General features: G+C 48.5%; 1 protein-coding gene across 1 annotated transcript in view; it reads right to left on the bottom strand.

Moving 5' to 3' along the window:
• LOC139545406 (adhesion G protein-coupled receptor A2-like) overlaps window positions 1-12,120 on the bottom strand; it is a 62,072-nt gene that overhangs the window by 24,516 nt on the left and 25,436 nt on the right. The window contains exon 3 of the mRNA XM_071353137.1: window positions 9,248-9,319. Within this exon, the coding sequence (XP_071209238.1) occupies window positions 9,248-9,319 (72 nt within the window). The remainder of the gene's footprint in view (window positions 1-9,247; window positions 9,320-12,120) is intronic.

Raw genomic sequence — 12,120 nt, 5'->3', positions numbered from 1 at the left:
TGAATGCCATTACAACATTGTGTTATTACATTACTTGGAAACCTAATTAGAACTTTTTGGGAATGTTCTGTGGTGGTTACAGATGTTGTGCACCACATTTAAGGTGAATGTTAGAACATTTCAAAGATATTTTATTTGAAAAACATTTGTGTTTTTGGGATGTTTTCATTTGAATGTTAGATACAACCCTTAACTTAAATGGAAATCTTAGCTAATGTTCTGGGAATGTTCCCGGTTTGCTGGGTATACACATACACACTACTGTGCTAGAGACACACACTATCTACCACATAGACACACTGGCACACTGGTCTTCTTAAGCCCCCTGCACATGTTCCTTCACAGGAGGTGAACCTGATGCCCAATGTGTCAACAGCAGTCTTCAGATAGTAAATCAAGTCCCATGTGTACCCATACATCTATACTCGCCACAATCTGCCCTTTCATAACAGCCTTAGAAGAGGCAGAGCGGTGTGTGCTTTAGGCCTATGAGTATCAACAGTCGGGCACTCCAATACACTCTCTTATCACCGAGCTGGGGAATGTGGAGGAGGGCACCAGAGTCAACAGAGCCATGCAGACCCAGCAGGCCACACACCCAGGCAATGACTTCCTTCTGCCCTCTGAGGCAGCACCCACCCAGACATCGACTTCACAGCTCACTGGCCCTCACACTGATGACAGCAGCTGTCACCAGCAAAGAGGAGCAGCATAAACAATGTCTGAAGAAATGTAAAATGCAAATGCTCCATGTATTTCACCTTGAAACATACTAGCATGGAATTGCAGTCGTAGGTCTTCTGTGGATCTGGAATGTGATGTTGGGTATGTTCTTATCATTGGGGTCCCAATATGCCAGCAGCATACCACCTTGCATACCACTGCTGGCTTGCTTCTGAAGCTAAGCAGGGTTGGTCCTGGTCAGTCCCTGGATGGGAGACCAGGTGCTGCTGGAAGTGGTGTTGGAGGGCCAGTAGGAGGCACTCTTTCCTCTGGTCTAAACAAAGATCCCAATGCCCCAGGGCAGTGATTGGGGACACTGCTCTGTGTAGGGTGCCGTCTTTCGGATGGGACGTTAAACGGGTGTCCTGACTCTCTGAGGTCATTAAAGATCCCATGGCACTTATCGTAAGAGTAGGGGTGTTAACCCCGGTGTCCTGGCTAAATTCCCAATCTGGCCCTCAACCATCACGGTCACCTAATAATCCCCAGTTTACAATTGGCTCATTCATCCCCCTCCTCTCCCCTGTAACTATTCCCCAGGTCGTTGCTGCAAATGAGAACGTGTTCTCAGTCAACTTACCTGGTAAAATAACAGTAAAATAAAATAAATAACTAAAATAACAAACACAAGAAATGTTGAAGTGTAATTTTCACTCCCTTATATTGACTCTTATCCACCATCTCCCACTTTCACTTATCATCCCTTATAGTTGTAGAACAAACATATTTGAAATAAATATGAAATCAAACTTCTGACTTACGGCAGTAGTAATACCATGGCCAGAGCAAAAACAGGTCAAGCTCTCCTGTGTTTCTGTGACTATAGGACATGGAGGCGAAAGACTGATAACCTTACAATCTGCATCAAAATGTCAACAACAACAAAACATTTAAAAGGAAAAATAACTGATTCCCAAATGGATTTGTAACCAACATCCCTTTAAGTCCAGTGCTTTATCCCCTACACCACATGTGGCCCATATGATTGGGCTTTGACAGCATCCAACCCACAGCCAGTCTAAAAAGAGCCATTGTGTTCTTCAACTGGGCCTAACACCAGAGGCTGCCATTAAAGACTGTATTTTTTTCTCTCCAAGTCTTCTCCCAATCAATGGGGCTGATCCTGTGCTGCTCTGAAGAGTCCTTCCCATCTGGGACGGGACCGGACGTGTTCGAAGGGCAGCAAGAGGGTCATAATTAAGACGACTGCTGTATAGCGCTCCAGGCTGTGGAGTGTTCCATTATCAGGCCCACTGTGGCAGGGGATGGAGTGCTCCATTATCAGACCCACTGTGGCAGGGGATGGAGTGCTCCATTATCAGACCCACTGTGGCAGGGGATGGAGTGCTCCATTATCAGACCCACTGTGGCAGGGGATGGAGTGCTCCATTATCAGGCCCACTGTGGCAGGGGATGGAGTGTTCCATTATCAGGCCCACTGTGGCAGGGGATGGAGTGCTCCATTATCAGACCCACTGTGGCAGGGGATGGAGTGCTCCATTATCAGACCCACTGTGGCAGGGGATGGAGTGTTCCATTATCAGGCCCACTGTGGCAGGGGATGGAGTGCTCCATTATCAGACCCACTGTGGCAGGGGATGGAGTGTTCCATTATCAGGCCCACTGTGGCAGGGGATGGAGTGCTCCATTATCAGACCCACTGTGGCAGGGGATGGAGTGCTCCATTATCAGGCCCACTGTGGCAGGGGATGGAGTGCTCCATTATCAGACCCACTGTGGCAGGGGATGGAGTGCTCCATTATCAGGCCCACTGTGGCAGGGGATGGAGTGCTCCATTATCAGACCCACTGTGGCAGGGGATGGAGTGCTCCATTATCAGACCCACTGTGGCAGGGGATGGAGTGCTCCATTATCAGACCCACTGTGGCAGGGGATGGAGTGCTCCATTATCAGACCCACTGTGGCAGGGGATGGAGTGCTCCATTATCAGACCCACTGTGGCAGGGGATGGAGTACTCCATTATCAGGCCCACTGTGGCAGGGGATGGAGTGCTCCAGTGACATTGTTCAGGCCATAGCCCTGGTGAGCAATGGGAGAATGACTGAAGCCACGGAACAGCCATTCATTATCACCCAGACTGGAATTCACTCAATTGGGGATAAGGTTTTTATAAGTAGAGAGAAAAAGTATTTAATTCCCCATTTTCTATACTGTACCTATCTGCAGATGCACAACCAGGTCACACTATCAACCTTCCGAGCTATGAAACAAGTGTTTGTTTGGGTGTTCATAATGAGACAGAGAAAGAAAGAGGGTCTTAACGGTTAACTGGCACCTTGGTCCCGACAGAGGTCAGTGGAGACCATTTTTGTGCCGCGTGTCATTTCCTGTCTTGTTGGCGTCTCCAGCACAGAGGCCCTTGCTCGTTTATTTTTTTTACAGTTTCCTATTTCTCATTTTTTTACTAGCTGCTTTTCCCCTGTAGGGAGGGGCAGGTGGGGATGGGGGGTGGCCCTGTGTAATGGCCCCCTAGACCCCCCCACTCCTCAACACACTTGCTCACAATGGGGGCTCTGTAACACAGCCCCCAAACCTACTCCTGCCTTCCCCCAAAACAGGAAACCACGATCTGCCGAGCTCTTGTTTTTCTACTAATTTCCTGCTTTCCTGCCCCTTCCACAGATTATTTTCTTTATTTTCTGTGTCTGGTTCCCCTCAGATTAGATCCCTAATCTACATTAGCTCGTGTACATATGGAAACCAGTTGCTTTAGCCATGTCGGTTTGTTCTACATGCCAGAGTTGCAGTTCTACCCCACTGCATGCAGCCTTTTCTGTCATAGCAATAATGACCTGCTAATAACAAATAATAAACAAGCCCCATCATTACCCTTGAAAACACAATCAAAAGAGACTACTGGCACATACATACAACCCTCAGTTGGAAATACCATAAAAAAACATCCAGGTGATTTAAAATCATGCTGTAAATAGTATTTCACCTGAAGGTACATATGGTTACGTCTGATGTGGGTGCAACTAAAAAGGAGCCTGTTCTAACAATGGGTAATATCAACCATGCCATGTCACAGCGCTTTAGAGTTAACTGTCCTGAAGGAATCTGGCCATGACTGGCACTCATTTAAACTGTGGTACAAACTGCACGCTAGTTGGGGAAAGGATGTACTGAAATAGCCATGTATACTTTTATTTGAAGTGTAACATTTCCTAGGTTGATTATAGGTTTCTACAGTCTGCTGCTAGTGGTACTGGAGATTATTCTGCCAAGGAAAACTCTGTGGATTTACTGACTCCAACTCTGAGTTCTGGAAGGAACAGGGCTAGATGACAAAAGGGAGGCAATGCCCACTTTGGCTCTTCTCTTGATTGCCATTAGTATGCATGAGGTCCTGTTAGCAACACTGTTATACACAACTTCACCCACGGAATTGGGTGAATTGACCACAATTCACTTTAAGTCAACAGTATAGACAGTATAGTATAGAGGTCATTCATTTATAATGCACGGGGTGATTTATTTTTTGTCTTTCTTGTTGGCTACTTTTCCCTGTTTGTATATGAACAACTGTCCCCCTGTGTAGGACTATCATAACAGTGTGGGGATATTAGTCCTGAAGACCAGCCAGCTCTTATATTCTACAGTTTTCAGCAGTAAATGAACAGAAGGGTCCTAATAAAACAGGCAGTGAAAATATGAAAATGTAGTAAATCCATAACATTATTTGAAAAGCAGACAAAAACAAAGGCAGAAATAGGCCACCTCCTCCACCGCTCTGCCAATGAGCTTGCAGACAGTAGTCTGGAAATACTTCATTCAGAGTTAGGAGTGGGCCAACTCTACCACAGGGAACGAACTGGTAAACAATGCCGTTCATACAAAATATCAATGAAAAGGAGCGCAATCACAGGCGATGTGAGAAAATGCATCCAGTGGGCGGAATGCAGCGAGTAGAGGAGTAGTGAGAGAAAGAGAGGGGTGGTGGAACCGTCCGGTAGAGTGAGAGACAGAGAGGACTGGGAGAAGGGGAGATGCAAAGAGGAAAGCAGAAAAGGAGTGAGAACGGAAGTGGGGGGGAAGGAAACGGAGAAACCTCAAGAACTTATGAAGGAAAAAGCCATTGAAATCATATCAAATTTGCTGCATGTGCATTTAAGAACCACTGGCATATGAAGAACTCTGTTTAGTAATGAGCTTAGGAGAGGACTTGCTCGCCGTTTCAATAAACCCCTAGAGCCACGATTGAGTTAAGCTTACAATACAAACACTCCCCGTTCCTTCAGTTTATCTCCCAGACACATCTGGAGTCTATCAACTCCAACAGTACCCCCCCCCCCCTTTTTGTTTCCACTCTCTAGCACGCTTAACCCCTTCCTCACTCGACCTCCTCATGTCACGCACATTCATTAAGTGGCTGTTGCCTCACAGGGGCCATTCAAAAGCGTATGCAGGAAAAGGTACAACACAAACGCTCATTTGTTTGGTTAGTGAGAAATGAGACTCCTGTGTCCAGCCATCTCTGCTCCAGCCAGGAGTTCAGGTTGTTTTTGGGAGGATGGCTGAAATCAGAGCATTCCTGCAGCCTGGATCTGGGCTCTGCTCTGCTGTGCCCAGAGGGTCTAGACAGCAGGGCTCCTAGCCACGGCCACGGCCACCTCTGGATTTACAGGGCAAGGCAGTGCCCACCTCTGCACTACTCCCACTCATCAAGGTATAATTTGCTTAGCCTCTGTGGAAATAATGTTAATCTCCCCCACCAAAGAAAACAACAAGACTTTATATAAGGGAAACTGCTGGTGCACTCACTCTCTTTAACCAACAGCCTTCATACCATCTTTAGCCATTTCGTCTCCACTTCCCCTGCGTTGGATGGTAAAGTTGTTTAACTTGGCCTAGTTCCTAACCCTGACTTCTCAGAATGGCAGAGACGATTTCAAGGTCTGCTTCAGCAGGGATCAAGCACAGCTTGAGAGGCTCCTGCCTCTACTTTATATAACTGATGTTATCAGGACAAATATGAATGAATAGGACACAGTATTTCAGAGACACAGTAGACTTATTTCAATCATATCATGGACATTAACCCTCTGCTATACTGTCTCCCTCTCCACATCTACAAATTCCCATGCCCTTCTTGACTTATGATGACCAGTAGTTTCAATGCAAACATCCCCTCATTCTTAGCCTTCTATATAAATCACAAACAAGTGTGTATTTCCTGTTCTTAGCTGAAGTGGCTTCAACTAGGCAGGAAGTGAGGGTAAAAAGAGAGAAAACAGCCCACTGCAAACCAAACATTTCTTACAGACAAACCATGGTTAGAATAACTATGAATGGCTGTGATTGGCTATGAAGGAAATGTATAGGTCAGGAAGGATCACGTCCAACAGTGACTTTTGAAAAGGCTGTGAACTGGCTCCATCCTGCTTGGCAGACCCAATCCCATGCAGCTAACTTAGCTCTTCCTTTCCTGTCCACCACAGTGCTCCTGCTCCTTCACCTATCCACTCTCTACCTCTCCACTTTACCTCTCCCCTCTGTTCTCCCTCTCCCTTTGTGCTCCATCTCTCCCTGTAGGGTGAGCAGGCTGGTAATGAGGGCCCCTTGTGCCCTGGCTGTCCTGTGTCCCATGGTGCAGTGGGGGCCTGTTGGACAGGAGCCAGACCCCCTCTCTGCTCATTATTCTCATTACTTCGCCTCAAATCAGTGCAGGACAGGCTGCTGGGATCTGTCCACAACTCATAAAGGTCCCTGCTCGTTAGTGGACCCGCCTCGTTAGGGCCTGCGTCAGCTCCCATCAGAGAGGGTGTGCTGTGAGGAGTTGGGGGTACAAGGAAAGGTGTGTGAGATTGTATGTGTGTGTGTGTGTGTGTGTGTGTGTGTGTGTGTGTGTGTGTGTGTGTGTGTGTGTGTGTGTGTGTGTGTGTGTGTGTGTGTGTGTGTGTGTGTGTGTGTGTGTGTGTGTGTGTGTGTGTGTGTGTGTGTGTGTGTGTGTGTGTGTGCAATAGAAAGCTGTGTCATACACTAGAACGCTGAAGTATGCAGTAGATACAACTGTAGATATTGGGATACAAACCTTTCAAAAATAACTACAGTACAACACACAGATATCCTGTAAAAGGGAAAAACAAACAATGCTAAATTGCTCCCTGCACTTGGGTGGCTTGGCAAGTTGGAAGTTTATGAAGGCAATAGCGGCTTTGAGGATGTTTGGCCTTAGGAAAGACCTACTCTGCTCTGGTTGGAGGAGGGGTTCCTGCCCTGTAGCTGTGCTTTCATACTCATAACAGCACAGCTCTGATTATACTCAGCTCTGCCTCTGCTTGGACTTCTGTTTCAAACATGGCTGAGTAGACTGAGAGGGACAGCAGGTCTGTTTAGACATCGACTTCTGGAAATTATGCATGGAGGAGTTCGGGATGCCCATAATAGGATACACACACAGGAGGTAGACGGACACTGAAGTTGAGACTGAGATACACTGAAATGTGGGTGCATTTGACTGTCTGGTTGCCCTCCTGAATTTAGGGAAGGACTGCTGTGGTGTTATTCCCTGGTGTGTGTTACCCAGCCCTCGTGGGCTGGCCTCTGATTACACCGCTGACCACATACAGTATATGAGTAACTGCTAGCCACTGGACCAAATGACAAGCACATGTAGACAACAGGCTGGAAATAATGAGCAGACCTGAATGGTGACCAAGATAGAGACAAAACAAAACAACTCAGCAGCTCGCAGGGGAGGACAACAAGCTAAATACATTTCGTTTTTTTAACTTCACATGTATCCGTTCCTATCCATCTTCGCCCCGTTGGATTTTGAATTATGTCAAGGTGGGATATTTTAATATGAAGACAATTTTAAGTGAAAGTGATGAAATGCTGAATTACAGACTGTGAAGCTCAAGATGAGTGAGCAGACCTCCAGTGCAGTGTGTCAGAGGGCCGGTGAAGGTCAGAGGTCTGAGCAGAGGAGTGAAACGAGCCCTGTGTGATTTACATCATGTCATCTTTTGCGGCAGACGCCCACAGCTCCTGCCGAGTGTGTGTGTGTGTGGTTGTGTGTGCGCCCTTACAGAAAAACCACATACATTTGACATGTTTTCATGTGATAACGTGACAACATGTTACTACACGTGTGAAACATGTAAATACATGTGAAAACATGTGATGACATGTCAAGTGTTCCAAAAAAACGTTTTCACATTTTTCACAAAATTTTACATTTTTCAGTAATGGTGTGCGTGTGTGTTTGTTCTGGGTTCTGTGTCTCTCTCACTAGGTCATAGTTGTACTGTAGCCCTGCAGAGCTGCTCAGTCCCTTACCCCCTGCTAGTTTTACCACTGTCCCAGGTACAAGGGCCTTTTAATGGGCAAGGTCAGGTTACCCACCCCACTAACCCAGGGCACTCTGGGGGGTCTTATCTGCACCTGCAAAAACAAGCAATATCATCTCATTTTACATCAAACAAACAGTTCTGCTCAAGCCTCTAGTTTGTCAAAGCCCCATACCACTAATCAAATCTCAGCTAAAGGGTCTAACAATACAGGTCATAAAGGTGAGCAAACTAAGCTTGAAATGGGTGAGGATCTAACTAGGATTTCTCCTCTGGGTTATAGAGAGGTAGGTAAGAACACGGTCACACAGGTTTTCTTGCCTGGCGTATCTCACATGGTAGACAATAACAGAGGGTCTAGCAGTTTCTGCAAATGTAGCTCTTTTTTCCAGACCTGGCATGTCTGGGTTGAGATCCAGTAGGTAGGTACTAACAAGCTAACAACTGCAGCAAATTACAATATTTGTCTTTCTTCCAACATTTTGGAAAAGCTTGTTAACTTCATGTGTGGCAGCTCAGAGTAACATGTGGAACTAATATTGCTTAAGCACCTCCTCCCCCCGCCCCTCCCCCAAAACTGCTGCCTCCTAGACATGCACAGTTGTTGGCCCCATTTCATACATACTGTACACTACAACACTGTATACTCTCATTTTGTTGACGCAATGTAAAACTCCCTTCATCAGGGTCACTCAGCCTTAATATTTGCAAGGACATTTTGTGCCACTGATGAAGATCAAATCCTCAGAGGACTCAACTGTCATCTAAACTGTAAGGATCGATAATAAACAGCCAGTGAACTAGCTAGGCACTGAGACCCTACCTCCATAGCGTAAAGCCAGCCAGCTGCCTGCCTCAGTCTGAGCCGCAGGCAGTGCAGGCAGCACCAACAGCCTGCTCCTCCATGGATCCTCTTATCTTGTCCTGTAGAGCAGGGCTTCCCTGATAATGACGGATGGTGGTGTAATTATGCAATCTTTTTCACATAAATAACCACTCTCAGTATTTCATCTTCCCTGCTGAAGCCAGCCCACTGGATAGCCGAGCTGCGACATGCATAGATCTCCCTGACCCCCTGTTTCTGTGGGTCCATATGGGCTCCAAGCACACAGCACCTAACCTGTTGTCTTTAAACCTGCCAATGTTGAACTTATGAGTGAGACCCCAGGACAGGATCAGATGATGTGAAAATGACAAGCGTACTCACAGTTTCTCCAAGGCGTAGAGTCCAAGAAAGGATCCATTTCTCAGAACCCTGATCCGATTGTTGCTCAAAATTCTGTAAAGAAAAGTGAAAAACCAAGATATCATTAGTTGTGCTTCATCAAAAATATTGAAAAGCACAAACATCCAACTCATACAGTAGCCTACGAGATCTATTTGTCAGACCCCTAATTAGGATATGAAAGGAGTAAGTGCAAAAGCAGAGAAATAGATGACCAACAACTCAATTGCCCAGAGAATGGGTTTCAGATCAAAGTAGGACTCCTCTAAGAGGGTCAGAATCTTTATGAGAGGATAAGCAAATTGCATGTTGATTTCCCGAGCAGCAGTCACACACATGATTACCCTGGCCAGAGACATTACACTAAGCTGTTTCCAATTAATCCTAAAGACAAATAGGAAATTGAGATTGGGGGGTGGGAGTGGGCGATAGGAAGCTGTAATCATGATAATCATCCTGGATAAATTTTTACATCAGAAGCCAACAGCGTCCACATCAAAGGAAAGTCTGCGATCGACATGACAATTACTCTTCTCCCTATTGGCAAATCATCTGGCTTATAGGGCCCTTATCAGAAAAGAGGGTGAGGCGCTTTCTAGGACCAGCATGCACTGATCAGAGCAGGCGATCCACTTTGGCTTAGAGGGCATCATGGGAAACAGTATTTAAAGTAAATCAGGCATGCCAGCCTATAGGTACCCAGTGCAATCTAAGTCAGCTCAGACTGACAGAGAGGCTATCTTTACATTCCACACCACTACAGAATCCCGCCAGCTCTAACCCTCTGACCTGCCCCAGACACAGCCAGGCCCCTGTCAGGTCGGCTGTGTGTCGTGGGTCCTGTCAGGTCAGCTGTGTGTCGTGGGTCCTGTCAGGTCGGCTGTGTGTCGTGGGTCCTGTCAGGTCGGCTGTGTGTCGTGGGTCCTGTCAGGTCGGCTGTGTGTCGTGGGTCCTGTCTGGTCGGCTGTGTGTCGTGGGTCCTGTCAGGTCGGCTGTGTGTCGTGGGTCCTGTCAGGTCGGCTGTGTGTCGTGGCCCCTGTCAGGTCGGCTGTGTGTCGTGGCCCCTGTCAGGTCGGCTGTGTGTCGTGGCCCCTGTCAGGTCGGCTGTGTGTCGTGGCCCGTCAGGTCGGCCGTGTGTCGTGGCCCGTCAGGTTGGCCGTGTGTCGTGGCCCCTGTCAGGTCGGCTGTGTGTAGTGGCCCCTGTCAGGTCGGCTGTGTGTCGTGGGTCCTGTCAGGTCGGCTGTGTGTCGTGGGTCCTGTCAGGTCGGCTGTGTGTCGTGGGTCCTGTCAGGTCGGCTGTGTGTCGTGGGTCCTGTCAGGTCGGCTGTGTGTCGTGGGTCCTGTCAGGTCGGCTGTGTGTCGTGGCCCCTGTCAGGTCGGCTGTGTGTCGTGGCCCGTCAGGTTGGCCGTGTGTCGTGGCCCCTGTCAGGTCGGCTGTGTGTAGTGGCCCCTGTCAGGTCGGCTGTGTGTCGTGGGTCCTGTCAGGTCGGCTGTGTGTCGTGGGTCCTGTCAGGTCGGCTGTGTGTCGTGGCCCCTGTCAGGTCGGCTGTGTGTCGTGGGTCCTGTCAGGTCGGCTGTGTGTCGTGGCCCGTCAGGTTGGCCGTGTGTCGTGGCCCCTGTCAGGTCGGCTGTGTGTCGTGGGTCCTGTCAGGTCGGCTGTGTGTCGTGGGTCCTGTCAGGTCGGCTGTGTGTCGTGGGTCCTGTCAGGTCGGCTGTGTGTCGTGGCCCGTCAGGTCGGCTGTGTGTCGTGGCCCGTCAGGTCGGCTGTGTGTCGTGGCCCCTGTCAGGTCGGCTGTGTGTCGTGGCCCGTCAGGTTGGCCGTGTGTCGTGGCCCCTGTCAGGTCGGCTGTGTGTCGTGGCCCGTCAGGTCGGCTGTGTGTCGTGGCCCGTCAGGTTGGCCGTGTGTCGTGGCCCCTGTCAGGTCGGCTGTGTGTCGTGGCCCGTCAGGTCGGCTGTGTGTCGTGGCCCGTCAGGTCGGCTGTGTGTAGTGGCCCCTGTCAGGTCGGCTGTGTGTCGTGGCCACTGTCAGGTCGGCTGTGTGTCGTGGCCCCTGTCAGGTCGGCTGTGTGTCGTGGGTCCTGTCAGGTCGGCTGTGTGTCGTGGCCCGTCAGGTTGGCCGTGTGTCGTGGCCCCTGTCAGGTCGGCTGTGTGTAGTGGCCCCTGTCAGGTTGGCTGTGTGTCGTGGGTCCTGTCAGGTTGGCTGTGTCTGCCACACTGTGTCTCCGTGATCCTCAGCAGGGAAGCAGAGTAAAGCAGGGGCCAGGCTCAGGCGACAGCTCGCCATCATTAACACCCCCACCCCCGACTCACTACGCCCTCTGCTCATTCCCCGGGGCACTTAATAGGCTGTTAGTGAGATGAAGTGTGTTTTTAATCGATGCTGAGGAACAGAGGAGCACGGGTGTGTGTGTGTGTTTTAAAAGAGGAAGCTGACTGTGAACAGCCTATGAGATTTACAGATGCAGAAGAATCAACCAGTCCCCAAACTTCCTGCCACATCAATAAAAACACAGCCCTCATCTCCTCGCCTTTTTGTTGACTTAACGAACAGATTTAATCACCACGCCCCTTGTACAGCACCAACCGGTCACTTTGTCAACTAAGGGGTTGATAATGAATACATTGGTCATTAGTCACTTAATCAGCACTGTAAGAAATAAACTATAACATTGGTATACTGACAGTGTCTAAATGTGTAGCTATCTATCCTTCTACTTCAACTAGGCTAATGCTTTCCCTTCCTTTTTTTCCCTGAAACAAATTATATTCAAATCCATATGCAAATAAATGTGCAGAAAATGCAGACTCATGTGTATCGTTGTCGTCCTAGGGCGTAGCCTGAAATTGAACCTGTG

The sequence above is a fragment of the Salvelinus alpinus genome, chromosome 19 (genome assembly GCF_045679555.1).
Source record: "Salvelinus alpinus chromosome 19, SLU_Salpinus.1, whole genome shotgun sequence".
Classification (NCBI taxonomy): Eukaryota; Metazoa; Chordata; class Actinopteri; order Salmoniformes; family Salmonidae; genus Salvelinus; species Salvelinus alpinus.
The sequence above is the reverse complement of the archived record's forward strand: the minus strand, read 5'-3'. Positions and strand labels throughout refer to the sequence as shown.